The 19,608-nt window shown below is 47.5% G+C and overlaps 1 protein-coding gene and 1 long non-coding RNA gene across 2 annotated transcripts; one reads left to right on the top strand and one right to left on the bottom strand.

The window, feature by feature from the left end:
- Positions 1-492: 492 nt before the first annotated feature.
- Positions 493-12,691, top strand: LOC122166877 (ectonucleoside triphosphate diphosphohydrolase 2-like). Its single transcript, XM_042830977.1, has 9 exons — positions 493-807; positions 3,164-3,281; positions 4,665-4,815; positions 5,547-5,706; positions 6,863-7,078; positions 8,054-8,326; positions 8,868-8,963; positions 9,836-9,964; positions 10,960-12,691. The coding sequence occupies exons 1-9, from the start codon at positions 694-696 to the stop codon at positions 11,188-11,190; spliced, it is 1,488 nt and encodes a 495-aa protein (XP_042686911.1). The 5' UTR covers positions 493-693; the 3' UTR covers positions 11,191-12,691.
- A 1,647-nt stretch (positions 12,692-14,338) lies between these two features.
- LOC122166878 lies at positions 14,339-19,385 on the bottom strand. Its single transcript, XR_006170895.1, has 3 exons — positions 19,289-19,385; positions 18,949-19,164; positions 14,339-15,964 (listed from the first exon to the last, which is right to left on the bottom strand). It is a non-coding gene; the product is annotated as an uncharacterized LOC122166878 (long non-coding RNA).
- Between the last annotated feature and the right edge of the window lie 223 nt (positions 19,386-19,608).

Below are 19,608 nucleotides of genomic sequence, written 5' to 3'. Positions count from 1 at the left end.
GGCACGTTTTGTTAAGTCTAGTGCTGTCCATCCCATGGGGATGCTGAGAAGGGGCATGCAGGCACTGATAGTGATCTCATCTCGGGTGGACAAACGGCCCGAGCAGCCCCCATAGCAAAGGGTAAGCCACCCAGAGCCTCCAGCACATGGAAACCCAAACACACAGACATTTTTCCAGTATGCCAAAACCACCTCTCACAGACAAAGGCATGTTGCAGGGAGTGCCCCAGACCCACAGTGGAGCCGTGCGCAGCTCTCGGATGAAAAGGAAACCCAGCTACAAGGAGTTTCCTGACTTCTAATTTTGGCAGCTCTCACTAGCACTGCCAGGCACAGAATACCAAAGCGATGAGAGTTTGCCTGCTTTCTGCTTATTAAACAGAGTTCGCCCAGCATTTTTGTTTACCTCAACACCATCGCCCAGGGCGGTTTCGAGGTTGCAGCGCTGTTGAGTGAGCGCCAGGATGGCACAAAGCCAGCTGCACCAACTGCATGGCCGGCCGAAGGACTCGTGGCTGAGCCCATGTGCTCCTCATGGTCCTGCGGCTTGGGATTGGGCTGAAGCCAGAGACTGGCCCCGGCTCCGCCTTTCTCCTCTTTTTAAAGCCTGCCGAAAGGAGCCGCTGTCAGATGTGGGCTCTGTGCTGCTCCTGTGCTTCCTCTTTTACTGTCTGAAAAAGTATAAAGTGCTCCATGTCTTGGCGAGAGCTCCTTCCTCCCTGGCTGGTGATCGTGGCAGGACTGACAGGCATCGTGCTGCTCTGCGTCTCCACCAAAGATGTGCCCGTTGCCCCGCTCAGGACCAAGGTAAGGGTGAATGGCTCTGCCAGGGGTGGGCAAACGAGGTCATGCAGGACAACGTGCAAAAGATAACGTCCTCAGCTCCAGGGCTGCTTGTTGGGGAGAACCTGCCGGTTTCCTTGTGCTCTCCTCTGGTGCAAGCTAGGCATTTGAACTACAGACAGGTGTGTTGTTGCTTTTTACATTCACCACACTACTGAGTGACTTAGTAGCCTGAAACAACTGATTGAGGGATAAGAACAGGTCTGAGGATGGGAGCATGCCGTGGCTTTTTCAGCCAAAGACAAACCATCCTCTTTGGGCCCAAGTGCCCAGCTCAGGGAGGGAGCAGGCTGACCATCATCCATCCATCAGTGATGTTCAGTGCAGGCTGGGCAGAAGCAGCCCACAGCAGGAGCCATCCCACAGCAGGAAGGAGACACAGCTTCAGCACAGGGAAAGAGCTGCATCCTTCTTGAAAAACAGTAGAGCTTTATTTTTTACTTCTCTTCTTCTGTCTCTTAATCTCTTGATTTTAGGCAAAGATTCAGTCTGCTCAATGCAGCAGTTAGATCTGCTTGTGCTTCTTGATGCAAAGCTGCCGAGATGAGCTCAGTTGCGTGATGTGGTTTAAAAGAAGTAGGTTAACACGCAAGTTCAGACACACACTGCCCTTTCTCATGCTTGTCAAACTGAACTGGATTTAAAAAAAAATCCTATTGCTCCAAGTTCTTCCCAGCAGCTCTCTGTCCTTCCCTGATCTGTGGCATCAATGTGGTGACCCCTTGAGCTCCCAGCAGCAGCCTCTCATTTTTTGAAGGAGAAAAAAATCCCAGCTTCTCTGCCAAGACCACTCGTTTCCTCTTCTCCTAGTGCAGCTGACACGTCCCTGCCAGAAATATGAGCTGTCACTCATGTGGGAGGATGCCAGCAGGCTTGGGTAGAACTGCGTCCTTCCGCATTCTGCTTGGGCTCTGGCCCCAGCACTGAGCCCAGCGAAGCTGGAAGCTCCCAGAAGGGTGCAGGCAGTGCTCAGGGCTGCAGCCAGGCTCCATATTCTGCTAAAACCTTTCTGACAGCACAAACCTCTCTGAAGGTTTCCCCTCCCACTCAGCCGCAGTTATGAATATTTCTGTGCAAGATGCAGGTAAGACCATACACTGCCACACACCTCCCAGATCTCCTGCACTGATTCCCTGTGTAGGAGGTGTCCCAGACTGCAGTAGTAAATGAAATCCTATGCTAGCACCAAGGCTGTTTTGAGCATGGGCTGCAGGGTACTCCAGCTCAGTCAGTACAGCATCATAGAATACCCTGAGCTGGAACAGACCCACAAGGGCCGGGGAGCCCAACTCCTGGTTCCACACTGGGCTACCCAAGCAGACCAGATCCTGCACCGCAGAGGCAAAGAAAGCCCCTGGCCACAGGGTGACTCCTGGCAACTTCTCCCTCCTCCACACTGTGCTCCAAGCATGACAATTCCAACCCCTTATGCAGGGTTTGATGGTAAAAAGCATGAGTTCTGTTCAGCTTTAGGTGTCATGTTTTGGACAATACTGGGGTGTTCCTCACTAGTTTGAGTCGCTTCAGCCCCACAAATGCCATCAAAAAGGGTTTTCATGCCTTAATGCTTGGGGGTTTTCCTCTTAATCTCTCAAGTCTTGCTTTGATGTTGAAATGTGATTATCACAGGATGCTGGGAAACCCTTGGTTTTCTGTGTAACTATACAACAGGAGAACATGGCAGTGCACAATGTGTTGAGAAATCTCATGTGGCTGCTGCAGTTTCTACCCAGACATCATCTTGGTCTCCATGGGACCACTGCATTTAAAAGCACATGCTGCAACTTCAGCAGGCTTGGCACACATCAGAGCAAACTCAGATCACATCTTTCCCTCCCTGCAGTAGGGATGTGAGATTCTCAGCTTCTTCAGAAGCAGGAGCAAGCCACAACCCTCTGAGTGCTTCATGAAAGCCTTCCCTCTTTAACAAACCAACCCAAGAGCAGTCAGTCTCAGAATCAGCTGACAAACTGCATAGGTCTCTCTTCCACTGCACTAGGGCCTCTCTGACTTCCAGATGGCTCAGCTTGCAATGGAAGCCCTTTGCCTGCTGTCAGGAATAGCTGCAGAGCATGCCACTGTAGGAATTACACATCTCTGGGTATTTTTCTACTCCTGCTGCTTCTCATTCAGTAATGCTGCAGGTTCACAGCACATGCCCTTCACCATTTGTCTTCACCTCTTTCTTTGAATGTAAAAAGCTAACTCAAATAATGCAGTGTAGGCAACCCAGGGTACCTAGGTAACACTTAGCAACCCTACAGTAACAAAGAAGTGAGCACTCAGTGGTATTCATTTAAATCTTTTTGGGATTTTCCAGTATGGCATTGTTCTGGATGCTGGCCCATCCCGCTCCATCCTGTTCATCTATCAGTGGACCACCACCAAGGCAAACAAGACCGGGGTGATCAAAGAATGTAGTTCCTGCACGGTGCAAGGTAAGGTGCCAGATTCATGCTTGCTGGTCTCTGGGATTAGTATGGGATGGATAAAAACAGAAGAAAACTGTGCATGGTCCATTACTGCAACTTCTTTGGCTCTTATATCAAGACCACGCTGCTGAGCTCCTCAACCAGGGGAGATGTGAGCAGCAATGGAGGCAAGCCTGGCCACAGGGTGACTCCTGGCAACTTCTCCCTCCTCCACACTGTGCTCCAAGCATAACAATTCTAACCCCTTATGCAGGGTTTGATGGTAAAAGCATGAGTTCTGTTCAGCTTCAGGTGTCATATTTTGGACAATACTGGGGTGTTCCTCACTAGTTTGAGTCACTTCAGCCCCACAAATGCCATCAAAAAGGGTTTTCATGCCTTAATGCTTGGGTCTTGTTTTTTTGTTTGTTTTTCGTGTTTTGGTTTGTTGTTTTTTTTTTTTAAATCTCTCAGTCTTGCTTCGCTTTGATGTTGAAATGTGATTATCACAGGATGCTGGGAAACCCCTGAACTCTCAGTAGCAAGGCAACCAGAGAACAAGCAGGGGATTGGTGCTCTTGCAGACTTCTAGCAAAGTAAGCCACCTACAAATAATACAAGGCTCCCTTGTTCAGGGACTTGTTCAAAGACTTATTTGAAACTGCTGGAAGTTGTCAGCAGTAGGAAGAGACCAAGGCAAGTCTCCTTCCCAGAAGAGAGGCAGTCCTCAGTCTGTGTGGCCATAGGCAGTAGCAGCTCGGCTCCACGCAGGGCCCAAGAGAGCAAAGCTGATGGGAGAGGGACACACAGCCAGCAAGGCAAGAGGGGCAGAGGACGAGGAAGCAAGGCCCTTGGCTCTTTCTGGGTAGTAGTTCAAAACCAACACTTAAAGCCACACTGAACTGCGCTGGCAAGATGAGTCAGGACTTGCAGGCAGCTTCCTTCTGCACAGCACCAACTTCCTCTAGAGCAGAGGTGCCATGCTTGTAGGCTCAGGGTTCAGAAACCACCTCCGCCAACACAGGAGGAAGTGGCTGGAGGAAGGATCTGGCACATCAGTTTCAGTGCTGTCTGCATGGCCTTTTGCTCATCATTTACAGTGGTTAAAGCCACACTTTTTCCCCTCTGTGGGCTGAGACAGCTTCAGCTCTGTTGCAGCGGCCATGCATCTGATTCACAGTCACTCACAAGATGTCTTAGCAGCATAGCTGGGGTTAGGTTAATGCAAACCGGTATTCACACATTTACCATTTTGCTCCCAGAAGAGCAAGATGGAAGAACAGGAAGAACTCCTTTGTTCCACCTGTGAAGTGTCCTGTCTTTATGCATGTCCTGGAGGCTCTCTAATAACAGCTCTCACTTCTCCCACATATTCCCATAGAAAATTCCATTCTTTCCCCTGATCCTCAGGTCCAGAAATCCCGAACTACTCAGATTCTCCTCAGAAAGTAGGAAAGAGCTTGGATACATGTTTGAACTGGGCCCAGAGCAAGATCCCGGCAGAGCAGCACAGCCAGACTCCCCTGTACCTGGGAGCAACCACCAGCATAAGGCAGCTGAAGTGAGTGCATGTTGCAAACCCACACCCAGAGACCAGCACACATCATGTGGATTATTCTGTAAACAAATCTCACCTATTTGCTCTACCATGTTTCACCCCTAATCTGCTGGTCAGGTAAACCTTCTTCAGCTCCCCATGCACTCAAGGGGAGTACAGCATGGCTGTGACCACACCACATCCCCCAAGGCAGCTATGAAGATGAGTCTTGCTACTGGTCACTTTGGCAATGAGGGCCAGGGAAAAATCTGTCAGTCTGGAAGCTGTTTTCGCTTTACATGACAAGCAACATGAGGCTGCAGAGGTGTTTCTTGTCAGCAGGTTGGGAGCAGTGGTGGGAAGATCCACTTTATGATACATACTTTTGTGGAAACTGCTTTCAGTCACCTCATTACTGGGAACTATCTCCTTTCAGACACTGGGTGAGAGTAAGGTCTAGAGGGAGAAAGTCCATGGGGTAAGGCCACAGCATCCCTCAGTAGCAGGGGGTACTAAACTCCCAAACTCTTGAACGGTGGCACAGCTGATCAAATCATATCTCCATCTGTATTGTGCAGGCTGTTCTTGCCACCAGTGCTGTGGAAGGAGAGAGGGAAGCAGCAGCAGGATTATTATGTGTCTCACCATGCTGCTACCCAAAATGGGGAGAAGAGCACACGTTCTGCAGCTGTGCCCACCGTGGACTGCTCCTGGCAAAGCACAATAAACATGCCCTCTTTTTCTTTTCTGTCTAGCCTCAGCCATCCCACCCTCTCTGACGATCTCCTTGCAGCCCTGACTGTGGCCCTGAAGTCATCCCCCTTTGACTTTCAGAGGGTACAAATCTTGTCCAGCCCAGATGAGGAAGCATTCAACTGGGTTGCTGTTAACTACATTCTGGAGAACTTCTTCAAGGTACAGAATTTTTAGAGGCATGTTATATCCAACACCAGCTGGCTAGGGAACGTGATGTGACGTGGTTAAAAATGGTTTGAAGGATCAAATATAACATTGCCTACACATGCTCGTGTAGCTGCCCTAATTTTCTGGACAACACATCAAGGACGCTTGCATCCATAACTTTAAACAGCCTGGTCCTCACTCCCCTGATCAGGTCCCTACAGTTCTACTTCCAAATGCATTGCTGCTGCCTGCAGGGTGTTCTGCAATTGTCATTGCAGTCCAGTTGTCTACAGGCAACAACCTGTAAGCAGCAGAGCAAGCAAAAAGCCCATAGGTGTTCCTCTCATTTTGATGCTAGCAAGAGTATAGCTGGGTGTCCCATGCTGGAGCCCTGTCCTGTATTCAGAAGGTACCAACTGAACAACAACGAAAGTATATTTAATTTTCCTTGCTGACTCCATACATTCTCAATCTGCTGCACCTCAGGAAGGATTCAAAGTGCAAAAGAAAAGCAGGCTACATAGCAGCAACTGAGTTACCGCACAGCAGGGAAGTGAAAGGCAGCAGCAATGCACCATAATATAAAGCTATATAAAGATATAAAGATATATTATCAGCTTGCTGCTGATAAATTGCAGCAACCATGCACCAGCTATGGAATTGCTAATCCTGCTGGCAGCAAGGCAGACTCCCCAAGCCAGCGACACAGTGCTCATGTCTGCAGTCAGTGTAAGCTTTCCTGTCCATATTAGTAACTTCAGCACTGGCAAAATGAGTTCTGGGGAAGATGAAACCATAGGGTTCTTCTGATGGGAGAGTGCTTCAGCATTGAGGCAGCACTCGAAGCCCACATCTGCCCACCTGGGAACCTCCCTCTCACTCTCTACCACCATCTTCTCCCCTGCTCACACCATTGCTGAGATCAGCTGTCCCAGGTGGTGAGCCTTGTTTGCTCACTCTGGGGAGCTCTGTGCAGATGGCAGCTATTGCACAGCCACTGTTCCCTCCAAAGCCAGCAGTTTAGCATCCCTGCGTCCTGTGGGGGGAAAGAAACAAGTGGGCTGTACTGCACCAAAAGTTGTTTTCTCTGTGCACTAATGTTTGCATCTGACTAAAACCCAGATGTAGAAAGCCTTAAGAACTACTTCTCTGTTTCTTTTTGGGTCAGTACGACTGGCAAGGACAAATGGTCCCATCTGGAAATGGGATGACAGGAGTCCTGTCCATAGGAGGAGCCTCAACACAGCTCACTTTCAAGGTAGAAGGGAACCAGGAGGGAGTGAGGCTGCAGCTGTATGGGCAGACACACACAGTGAACACCCACCACTGTCCCTGCCACGGCACAGACCAACTCCGCAGCAGGCTGCTCTCCATGCTCATACAAGTGAGTATCTGCCCAAAGGGCTCTTGGAAGTTCTTAGATATTAGGTCAGCCCTTGGTACTGAATGACAGTTGCATAAGGTGTAGCTGCTTATAGGCAAAACATCACTATGTGTCTTTAGCAGAGGGTGTTCACGTACCTAAAAAAAAAAAAAGCCCAGGGCATTTGACAGACATGTTCTCCATGTCTGAATCAATGCTCTCCAAGCAGAGATAAAGGCACCTGTTCCTGGGTTTCCTACTGACAGGATCTTTGGCTCGCTACTTAATACAGTGGAGCACAAAATCCCTCTCCTGAGGTGCTAAAATCACACTCAAGGTAGAGACCTGGATATCCTGCAGAGACCTGCTACCCACAGTTATGCTGGGGAATTCCTAGAGATGAAGAACACTCATTCTCAAAGGGCTTCTTCAGCCCCACACAGCTTTAGTGGGCAAGCAGCCAACTGAGAGGGGGCTGGGCACCTGCATGCCACCCAGGTCACGCTGGCTAATGGAGAGCATGGGGGCTAAAGCATCAGAAAACACTGAATTTCCCATGCCTAGCTGGCTGCCTAATGCAAGCAGGATCACCTTGCGTTTCAGTGATCAGACTTGTGAACATGGGCAAAACAGGAACCACTCAGAAAGGAGACCAGAGCAGCCTTTCACTAGAAGTACCTTAATTCATTGAGCAGGTAGGGCCACGATTCCCACAAGCCAGGACTCCTCAGCCTCCCACAGGACATCCAGCTGCTGCAGCTCGCTCTGAACTCAGCAGGAGCTGGGATCCTGCTGCATCAGTCTGGGTCTTGCAGATCAATAGCTGAGATAAGGTTTGACAAACCTTTTGCAGCACGCCCACTCAACTACAACATGGTGTTATTTCAACACAGTGTTAGAAAAAACAACTCTTCCTCATGTGCATTTTATCTATAAAGCCTTGGGATGCCAACCTCCTTTCTCACTACCACTGCCCTTGTTTTATTCTCTCCGTAGGAACAAGGAAGTGCTACAACTGTGCCTAACCCCTGCTGGCCCCTCAGCTACTCCCAAGAAGTGCAGTGGAGCTCGGTGCACACAGGGCCTTGTACTGTCAGTGATGACACACTGGATATCCCCAACTCTGACCAGGTTTTCAACATCTCCGGCACCAGCAACCCCTCTGCCTGCATGAGACTCGTGCAAAGACTGCTCAACTCCTCCTCTTCCTGCAGCTTCCTCAATAATTTCCCCAAAAGTGCTGCCAAGCCCCTCCAAACCAGGTTTCTGGTGGGTTCTCATTTACTCTGGGGTAGCCAATTAGTACTGGGAATACAAGAAATGGGACCAGTTCAGTCATTAATAAATACAGAGGGAACAGTCACAGCCTCCTCTACTAGGCAAGTGGGCCAGTGCTCTGCTTAGTGCCACACAAGCTCTCTTGTCCTCTCCCCATGTTCAAATAAGAACCACAGGCTTCCCACCAACAGCAGTGAGAAAACCTTTTCATTCCGTGTTCCAGCAATGTCTGCTTGTCAGACTCTGGGGCTTCTCTGAGCCATAAAGGAGCTCACATGATCCAGCAGGGACAGGGCAAGGTGGGAGCCACGCTGAGCAGGACCTCCTATACCAAGTTCTTGGTGAAACAAAACGATCCACTCCCACTGTGAGCAGACATCCAGGATGCTCCACCATCCACATGTTTGTATCAGAAACCTTGGATCTATCACTAGAATGTTAAGCCAGGACCAGTGCAAGATCCTGAGGACAGCGCATCTCAGAGAAGGCATCCAGAGGGAGGAAGTGACAATTATTTTTGCTGCCATTGTAGGTGATTTCTGAGGCCATGGACTTCCTGAGGAAAACCACATCCTCTCCTGACTTGGGTCAGGCAGTCAGCAAGCTTTGTGAGATGTCTATCAAAGAGGTAAATGGAATAATTTATTGTACAGGGATAGCGGGAAGCCAGGAACCTTTTGGAAAAGCCCACATGGGTCAAAACTAACAGAGTTATAAGTCACAGGCTTATTTTCCTTCCTCTCCAATCTCAGCTGCTACCCTTGGTATACTTACATTTAATCACTTGAGAAGCCACAAATACCTTATACTGCTCATAAAGGAGTAAGCAGGAAGCCTGTCTACTCACTCCTGCACATCACTTTGATCTTCCTGTTATCCTCTGGTCTTTCAGCATAAGGAACACACCTGCTCAGACTCCAGGGACTATCCCACTTCATCTGGGCTCACACAGACCAAGCACAGGGTTTCCAGAAGTTCTTCCTCAGCTGGTGTCTTATGAGGGCACCTTCATTTGAAGCATACAGCAACCAGACATCCTTTCCTTACTAACACCTAAACTAGCCAGTTCTTACAGGGTTTGCTAATGGGGTAGCAAAGTCCCATCAGTAGTTCCCTAAAGTTTTCTCTTCTGTTCAGAAGGGAAAGGCCTTGTTAGTGATCCTGCTGAGAGAAAGGCTGCAGCATTAGCTCAGCCTAAGCACAGAGCAGGAAGTCCTATCAAGCAGTTGACCTGCAGTGCAGCTGTACGAGACCTGGCTGCTAGTTCTGAAGCTCTTCAAACTGCCAGGTCCCTTAAACAGAGTGGGAAAAAGGCACTGAGAGGTGGCACTGGTTTCCAGACCACAGCCCAGAGTGACAGGACAGGGACTGAAACGCCCTCCTCCAGTCCTGCAGCCAGTCCCAGACAGAAAGGGAGCATTTTTGACATGCCTGAAATTTAACTACTGAATATTTACTTTTTTTCCCCTCCTTTCGTTCTTCCTTTGGAAACAACACCAGCTAGTCAAGGAGACCCAGACAAGCCTGGATGCACTTGCTGATTACTGCATTGTATCTGCCTTCATCTTTCATCTCAGTACAAAGGGATATGTTTTTGACTTCAATCAGTCTGTTGAGGCTGCATTCCAGGTCAGTTATCTATGTGTGGTACATCCAATTACAAGGGTGAGATGATTTCAATAAAGTCAGATTGTGTCCAGTGTTACAAGACCTAATCAACAAGGTTTCTCCAAAAAGATATTTTTGCTAAATCAATTCACATTTGTTGTAAGTAAGAAAAAGAAGGTCAGAGAACTAGGGATTCCACTCATGAAAAACAGATGGGTCAAAACCTTATTTGAAGCAATATTATCTTTAAGAATCCATGTCCAAGAAGCAAGTGAAGGAAGATTGTTTTGGCATCATTTAAGGCTACAGACAAAGGTTGGATAATATTTCCTAAGCCAGAAGATTCACCTTTAAACCAGTCATGCTTTACAGCTGGTGAAGGCAGCTGCTCCAGGATCTGGAGCTCCTTAGGAAAGCAGGATTTGATTCAGGTCCTCACACTCACAAAAATTAAGCTTGCTCTTAAATTTCTCAGCTCACGAATAGAAGTGTGACTCCCCTCAAATGTGAGCGGGGCAGCATCAGTAATAGCAGTTCAGTCAGCCACATAGCAATCACCAGCCAAAAGCAAGGTTAGGTTCCGGGTCCATGCAGCAAACTGAAAAGCCAGAAACAAGTGCCCTACAACATCAGTCTGAGGTTCATTCAGCAATAGGACCACAAGCAAAACTACTTACAACAGAGATCCACCAGGGAAAATCAGGCAGAGAGCAGGAGTAAAAACAGCACACAGGTACACCTCAGCTCAGAAAAGAAAGAGCTGCTCAGGGCAGAGCATCAACGGAGCTCCAAGGGCAGCGAACAGAGGGGGTGAGTGGAAATCTCAGGTGAGGCTGTTTAGGGCAATTAAGGCGTAGCAGTGCACTCAGAGCCCTAAGAGAGGAAGAGCTGCTCATTTCAAGCCTAATCCACGGGTCAGTCTCAATTAAAGCATGCAAGGTTTTAGGCCTGTTCACAGAAGCACAGCTCTTCTATCCAGTTTTCCTTCTGACCTCTTCTCCTTTCCCTGTCAACAGACTGGTGACACATCATCTGTCTGGACTCTCGGATACCTGCTGAATCTGACCAACAGCATCCCCCAGGACAGCCCAAGCTTCCTCAAGGGCATTGACCCAGGTGTCTGGTCTTTGCTGCTCATCCTCTTTGTGGTGCTGCTCACTGGCTCGTTCATGCGCATCTCATACCGAGTGATGGTCAAGGAGAACAGCTTCAGTAACAGGAACAGCAGCGTTTTTGATGACAACTGACTTATTCCAGGACTAGATTCTTGTGCCAGAGGGCAGCCAACAGAGTGTACACAGAAATCACACAGCTGAAAATCCCTGGAGGATACAGGTGGTTTTCCTGCAGGACTCGAGAGTCTCAGTACCTTGTTTCAGCTTGCAACCATTTGCACTACTGTACACTGAAAAAACAGATTCTCCATGCAGGAAGCCTGAGGTTCACAGTGGATGACAAGCTACACGTTCTCCAAATGAGACCAGCTTGCACAGATCTTGCTTGGGCTGCAACTGCAATTACTTGTGTCAAGCTAATGAAAACATTCCCTTGAGGAGGAGGCGGGCCAGGAGCACTATTATAAAGTTAATATTGAATAATCCTGTCTAATTAGGAAAAGTTATATTTAAAAAGGCATTCTGTCCTCTTCTTTGCCCACAAGAGGGAAGATGCCTGCTACATACCACTAATGGAGACTGGAAAAGCTCTAAAATACAATCAGAATACAGCTGCCAACTTGCATGTACTCTCCAAGGAAGAAGACTTGTATTTTCTCCCTGCCACCACTCACCTGTCCTTCCATCTCAGTGGCAGTATCCATGTATCCCACCCAGTGAACGCTCCTGCTAACTGAATCCTTCAAAAGCAGCAGGTTTTGGTCTTGCTCTGTACAAAACATACAGAACATCAAAGGAGAAACCAAGGGCACAGATACACAGCTGAGTTCCTGTCTCTCAGCTGAGTCACGGTAACTCAGGGTTAAAACTGTCAATTCAAACACTTTAACCAGGATTTATATTAAGATGCTTTATCTCACACTTAAAATTGGGTGCACGATGGCAGCTCACTCATGTGCACTGAACTGCTTGTCTCCCTGCCCCTGGAATGTGATATCTAACACTGTCCTTCAGGCAAGAACAGACTGAGTAACAGCAGCTTTCCCAGTTGTCAGCCCCACGACTTTCATGTTAGACTGTGACCAAATCGACTCTGCAGCCCAACATTCAGGATTCCTCTGGGACTGGCAGCCGTTCCAGCTCTGGTCCGCTCTGTTCTTCTAACAGGAGCTGCTGTACAATTCTCCACGTTATTGTGAAGAAAATGGATGGATTCAGACAAATGCTGACCTTTGACTAAAGCACTTAGAGTTCACCTCTCAGAATGCTTCAGAGACTTAAACACACAAGCTGTTTAAAGCCCAAGGCACAAGTGACTTCAACTCACTGCAGACCACTTTAAACAGAAATTTAAATGCTCACAGATGCAATGATTTGCCTTGCAGGATATTTAAAGCTACCATGGCACTCAAATCCTTTCAAACCTGGTTATTAATCCCTTGTGTTCCTAATTCACATATAGGACAACCCACCCCTCCCACCCCCACCTACTAATACTGGTGTGTTCATGAATTTTCAGGCCAACTAATGAAGGTCTGGAACCTGTCAGTCAAGTTTGGAGGGGTGTGGAAACAGACTGAAACAAGCTTCATATTCATTTCTTTGAGTTGCAGGTTAGATATTTTTAATTATATCATGTTATTAAAGATGTTTGAATAGACTGTCTGTGTTATTCTTGGCAAGAGATCAAAGCAGGGCTTTTATTGTGAATACAAACTGTTTCAGAGGAGAGGATGGGGGATGCTGACTTTGCCTCTGTTTACTCAGGAGTTGTTATGCTGTGTTCTTCTGGGGTACACAATGAGAACCCCTGAAGGCACTTTCTTCCCAGTGGCAGGGAGGCAGAAAATGACTTTAGATAAGTTGGCTGCTGGTATTTAGTTGATGAGAGACACGTCAACATCTTTGATGTGTTCTTTGCTCAGACCATCTGAAGAAGGAAGAGGAGGGATTCAGACAAGCCTGCGCAGAAGAAAAACTGAGGTTATCGGGGAGTCAGCAGCACAGGGGAAATCCTCAGGACTTCAATCCTCCTGCTTCTGGGAATGCACTCATAAAACAGCTGCCACACACCGGTGGTAGCTTTAGTCTCTCCTTTGCACCACTCTTCCTCCAAATACAGCCACTGCTGTCTCTTCAGCTGAGGTTGATGGCTTGTATGTTGTGGTACCAGATGAGAGTAGACAAATTTGTTCTCCTACAGGGATTGTGCTGCCCATCCCAACAGGCAGCTCCAGCAGCCAGGGCAAACCAGGCTTCAAATGGGCAGTAGTATAAGTGCTATGCAGCAGAAATAAACAATTACAGGTGTATTCATTAGACACTGAGCTAAATTGGTCTTTTAAAAGCCCTGAAGTGTGTTTTCAGCCATAAAAATTAAAAAATGCAAAATTGGGAACTTACAAGAAAGGAAACCAATCAAGGTAACATGCTCCTCTCTACCAACTTCCTACAGAAGCAGCTCTGGCATTTCAACACCTCGTAAATGTGCAGAACTAATCCCCAGATTACCTTGACAGCAGAAATCTACTTAAAAAGAGATTCTAGATTACCTCACTTACTTTGAAACAAAGATACTTGCAGCCTTTGGTTACAGGGCAATGGTTAACTGTGGAAATGATTAATAATGAGGGTTTTTAATCTGTGTGTAAATTCCTAATGCATAGCTCCAGCCCTTCTCACTGTGGGCTGAGCCATGGGAGAGCTCTTCTAGCAGGTAATGTCTTCCTACATGTCAGTTCAGTTATGCTGCTGTCAGCAAGTATCCATAAAAAGAAATCCAAAGCTCCACAAACACAATAGGTTAGCTGACCTGCTGCTGACAGAATAGCTTAAGTTTCATGTCAGCATGTTTGCAGAAATATATTAGTCCCTTGTCTTTCTTCCAGTTTATAGTATTTCCAAAGTACCATGGAATCCCAGCCAATACATCTCATCCAGACTGTACCAATGAACTGCCACGGCAGCTGAGACAAATAATGGTTCAGTGCCTGCAGTGCAGTCCTGCAGTACCACGTCCAGCACAACAGGACCAGACTAGCTCCATTCTTCCTGATCTGAGGCAGCCAGGCTCCCAGGAACTGTGGGAAAAGGACATGAGGTGAGCCCTGACATCTTTACTGTGAGGTGCTGGAACAGCTGCCCAAGAGGCTGTGATGCCCCGTCCATCCCTGGAGGTGTTCAGGTCGGATGGGGCCCTGGGCAGCCTGGGCTGCTAAGAAATGTGGAGGTTGGCAGCCCTGCCTGTGGCAGGGGGTTGGAATTTCATGGTCCCTTCCAACCCGGGCCAGTCTGTGATTCTGTGATTTTAAACTTTGTTCTTATACCATGCCTATGATCATATATCAGCTAATCTTCCAGCAAAGTAGAAAGCCATATGATGATGTTAGTAGGACTAACACTCCTACTTCAAGAGCTAATTCAGAACTGAAGTAGATGGAAATGCTATTAGTAGAACAAGTCCAAATGAAAACTGGGATCAGCAAAACACAGATTTTTGCCACAGCTATCTTAAAATAAAAGTCTTTCTATGACACCATCAAATCCAGGGAAGTAGATGCCTGAATTAAAGCATTCTGAGGTTTTGCAAGAGCAGCACATCTAGTCAGTCCCACGTGTACACAGTGGAGTCCATGAAGATGAAAAGTCTTTGACCTGCTTTCCACTATGCTCTCCGTGAGATATAGAGTCTCCTTGCAGTGGGGTGCTCTTAAATAAGCGCTGTGAGCACAAGTTCTCGTTCTCCCGAGTTGCAGTGACGGGGATTAGTCACAAGAGGGAGGCTGGCGGCGCAGCGCCTTCAAGCTCAGCAGATCCCCAACGCCGGTAGCTGCTCCCACAGCAGATCAGCCCCATTAGCAAGCAGGCTCGTCGGGAAACTTGATGAGCAGCCTCCTGATGTGGATAGAGATAAAAGACATGCTGCGCTGTAGAAGTTCTCTACATGTGGGAGGCAAAAGCAGCTCTACTCAGTGATGTTAGAAACAGCAGCATTAGTGGGAAAAGATTTCCATGCAGAGAGACGGGGCAATAGCGTGGTGTATGATGAAGGGTCCTTTGGCAATAAGAGAATGAATAATCCCTGATAGGAAGAGGACTGAGCCGGGAATGGAGGAGAGGAGATGGGAGAGAGACGGAGGAATGATCACATCAACTTTTGTGTGAAGGAAGATTTATTTTTGGTCACAGCAGGGGGTGTCACCATATGCCCACCTCATGACTGAGTTAGTCACTGCTGCTCAGTGCAAAATCTCTACAGGAGCATTTCTGCTGAGTGAACGGTGAGCCTTACAGTGCTTATCTATGGGCACTGTACTGCAGTGGAACTGAATGAGGAAAACATGGGAGCAGTGTTCAAAGTTCACTCGCTTAAAGCATGAGGGAGATGTAAACAGCCAGTTAATATCGACCCTTACGACAAGTAAAGGCTGCTTCAGCATTACATTCATTTTCATGGTAATCACTGACAGTGTTTAAAAACTCTTGAGTGCAAGCTAGAAGTAACAAGCCCACAGCACCCCTCTGAACTGAGGAGCTCAGCAGAAACCATGAAGGCAAACGGAAGGAGCTCTTCCAGAGCTTGTGGTTAAACCATGGGACTCAACGTGACAGATGTGTTTATGTCAAAGGTTTATATAGCTGTAAAAAGTCGTTAGACAAATTTATATGAAAACAATCTACCCAAGCTATTAAACAAAAAGATGCTTGCTTATGGCTGAAAGAATTGCCAGAACCACCTCCCATAACCAAATATGTTTGCCCTGCTGCTCTCTGGCTGCCGGATCATTAGAGACAAGATACTGGCCTGGATGGACTTGCTGCTTGATCCCAACCAGCTGTTCCTCTTTCCTGGTTACAGCTGAAAGAGAGATGATTTTCTTCATAGTGCCTGGTATGATGCTTTTGCCTAAGGAGAAAAACGTTGCTAAGAACAGACTGACGTTTTAGTTCTTGCTGAGCAGCACTGTACAGAGCCAAAGACATTTCAGTTTTTCAGCTTCTCACACTGTCCTGCCAGCAAGAGGGCTGGGGGGGGCACAAGGAACTGGGAGGGGGCAGAACCAGGACAGCTGAGCTCAAGTGGCCCAAGAGGGCATTGCACAGCACGTGAGGAAACTCAGGTTGGGGGGAGTCGGCCGGGGGGGCTGCTGCAGCACGTGGTGGGCAGCTGGTTGTGCATCACTTGTTTTGTATGTATCATGTCATTGTTATCATTACTGTTGTATCTCTCTTCCTTTTCTGTCCCAGTAAATAGTTTTACCTCAACCTACAAGACCTTTTCTCTTCTGATTCTCTCCCCCGTCCCACCGGTGAGCAGAAGGCTGCATGGCGTTCAGCTGCTGGTGGGGTTAAACCACAACAGCCTCTCAACCAGGAATCCTGCAGCTGCACCTCTCACTCAGCAGCCCCTGGATGTAGCTCCCACCTGCAATACCTGCTTCATTTGAACATCTGCGCGAGGCAGAATCCCTCAGGAACAGTAATTCATTGGAAATAAAGTACTGTCCATCCTTAGAAATGAAAAATCAGAACGACTGGAATGACCAGGTGTGCTCACAGCCATACTTGGGTTATACCATAAACCTGGAATGGCGCCACTGACAGCTCTGCAATTTGAGAAGCAGGCTCTCACCCACATTCATTCTGCAGCGTCCCTCTCTGGAACTCAGAGCTTCACATTTGTACCTACTTAAGCAGAATTAGTTCTACAATTTGTTTGTGTTCCCACCAGCCCCACCCCAGAGCCAAGGCTCAGTTCACACAAGGACATTATTTCAGAGAGACAAACTGCTGCCTTGCTGGTAAAGAATCAAGAATTACGGCCCCTGTAGCACACCAACAACAGTGGTTCTGTAAAAGGGGAAGGCAGCACTCAACAATTACTTTTTTTGGAGGTACCTCTCTCAAACCAAATGTATTCACAGTAAAATTTGCTTCCATACTGAAAGCAGTAAAGACAGTTCATAAAAACATTTACCATAAAAAGTTAAAGAAAAAAACCCACCTAAAATAGAGTTAAAGAAATAGAAATGCAGCTTTCAGCTTAGTTTTAACTTCACTGCTATGTCTTCTTCTGGATTAAACCCAGGACTTTGGCTTGGCAATAGTGGCCTCTAATGTTTGTTAGCATCCCTGTTTTAGTCATTAATTCACACAGCAATCTCCACTGATGGGAAATTTGGAAGCATCTAAATGAGGTGAAGTCTCCTTACTTGTCACTTGCAGCAAGTTTTGATGAGAGCTTCCAAAGAAATCAAATCCCAGTTACACCAGATGTCTTCAATAAAAGACACAATGTGGAAGACACATTTCTTCCCCGATTGGTCAAACTGTTCCTTTCCATGCTATTCCTATTACTTTCCAACGTTCCTACTTCCCTGCCTTGGGAATCTGCAGCAGCTCCTCTGTGCAGAGTGTCCACTAAACCAGGAACGTTCAGGAATGCACTTTATCATTTTGCTCATGCAAGGCCATAGAATTTGCATTTTCTTTCTCCCAGGACTTGCAGAATTGTCAGCTCAGTACAGATGGTTTGCCTTTGAAGGCATGCTTCATGTGAGACAAGGTTCTGGCAGGAAGCAGCCTCGCTACTTGCCAGCTCACCTTCTGGTAGCAATAATTGCTGGGCTGCCAGAGCATTAGAAGTCACAGGGCTAAAATGGTCTGCAGCTCCAGCAGCGCTCCATAGAGATTCCTGGCAGTTTGGCTGTGTTCCTTCTCAGAGACAGCTTACAAAAATGCCATTTTACTGAAGTTAAAAAATGCGAAAAGTATTTAAAATAGAATTGTCATTTCCTGTGGATCTGCATGTAGCCAGGTACAGGAGAATAGAAATAGCAAAAATAAATGTTGCCTGAACAATGTGAAAGGCCTCCTAATCCATGGATCTTCAGGTGGCTGAATCTCCCAGGGAAACCTCCACAGACTTCATCACAGGAGCAAAACTGTAGCTACCCCATGGGGCTACCCAGTTATCACCTGCTCTACTGGGTGTGATCCTGCTTGCACGTTAGGGATGGGTATCCAAAGTCTGTGCAGATTCCACATCCTAGCTGCCATTGTGAATGCTGGGGGCGGCCACCATTTCTCACTCTACACATTGCTGAGCAGCTTCCCAAACACTGAAGGCAGAGAGGGCTGAACCACAAGCGTAAGCTGGCACAAGCATAGGCTACAGAGGCTCATAATTTCTAATGAAGGAAGGAAACAGACCTTTGCCACTAATGCACAGCCCTCTGCCTTCTGACTGAAAAAAACAAGCCCTCTATCTGCAGGAAATGCAGCAGCATATGTACCAGCAAACCCCCTCCTGCAGTGGCTCCCCCCAGCCTGCTTTTACGTAGAGTTTTCTGTGCTTCATGAGCACAGAAGCTTGCTAATGCTGTTCTGAGCAGGCCTTGATGATAATTTAATTTGTGCTGAATATACTTTCCTAGACAGAACACCGCAAGCAGCAAAACACAGACAAGACTAAACTCCCTTCTATCTTTCTGATCAGAAAGAAGGCAGTATTCATTTTTTATCTTACTCTGAAGATATGACATGACATCCTGGAGGAAAAGCTGTCTTTACTGATTATTGCATAGCTGCATGAAATCTTGAGCAAGTCTGGTCCAGATTGATTCCAGCTGCCTTTGATACTCGTATAAGATAGAGATATTTTGGATTTCGTTACCTCATATACCTTTATGTGCAAGAGAAAGGTGCAGTCAGAGTGCTCCTCAGAGCTGGAGTGAGCTGAGCCAACCCCTTGCACCGACTCTGGCATGAATGCAGCCCAGAGTTAGCAATTTAATTCAATGTCATGCCTATAATCATGTGGGATAAATCTGGACCCTAATGCCTTTGCATTACTCAGCTATCTTGCAGTGAACTGCATAAGCCTCCTACCTTCAGGCTCAGAATGTGGAGGACGAGCAGGATGTGCATCTTCCTAGTCCTGTCTGGGCAGCTCTGTGCTCTGAACAGGGCTCTCCCAGGGCCTCTGGGGGCTGCCAGGGCAGCTCTCAGGTTCCTCCAGGTGCTCTGACGCTCTTCCCAGGCTCTCCAGGGTTGTCCAGGTGCCTGTGGGGCTGCTCCAATGCTCCTGGGCTCTTTCCAGCATTTCTGCGAGGACGTGTTGTTTACATGCCAAAAATGTCATTCACACACACCCTTGTATTAAGCCAACAACCAGAGGCTATTTTATCTCCTGCAAAAGCCTTCATGATATTCTTTGTCTCCTGCTTACCTCCTCACCTGAGCCCATCTCAGAAACAGTTGGGTTATTGTTATCTGAACATAGATCCTGATACAGATACAAGTCATCATACTGTGGCTGTGCGTTACATGAGTTCCCAAACGGCACACAGAGTGCCAGCCCGGCGTGTTCTGTTTGTGTACAGAGAATTGAGGTCATCTGCTGCTTTCGCCTCAGTCCACCCCCACATCAAGGCAACACTTTGCGACTGGCAGGGCTTGGGGAGCACAATTAGGAGCTGCTTTCAAGTTCTAGCTCCATTATGGAACAAGAAGCGCTAGGACCTACGGACCTCACTGGCATCCTAATGA

Source organism: Centrocercus urophasianus, unplaced genomic scaffold (genome assembly GCF_019232065.1).
Source record: "Centrocercus urophasianus isolate 14NV4802_14NV808 unplaced genomic scaffold, USGS_Curo_1.0 seq_34, whole genome shotgun sequence".
Lineage (NCBI taxonomy): Eukaryota > Metazoa > Chordata > Aves > Galliformes > Phasianidae > Centrocercus > Centrocercus urophasianus.
This window is presented reverse-complemented; position numbering and strand designations above follow the sequence as displayed.

What these genes read in the sequence shown, in the direction of transcription:
- LOC122166877 (XM_042830977.1), top strand. Translation starts at nt 694, where the DNA reads ATGTCTTGGCGAGAGCTCCTTCCTCCCTGGCTGGTGATCGTGGCAGGA. An exon ending in TTCTGGAGAACTTCTTCAAG is followed by an intron (nt 5,707 to 6,862) that starts GTACAGAATTTT and finishes TTTTTGGGTCAG; the next exon opens with TACGACTGGCAAGGACAAAT. An exon ending in CCCTCCAAACCAGGTTTCTG is followed by an intron (nt 8,327 to 8,867) that starts GTGGGTTCTCAT and finishes CTGCCATTGTAG; the next exon opens with GTGATTTCTGAGGCCATGGA.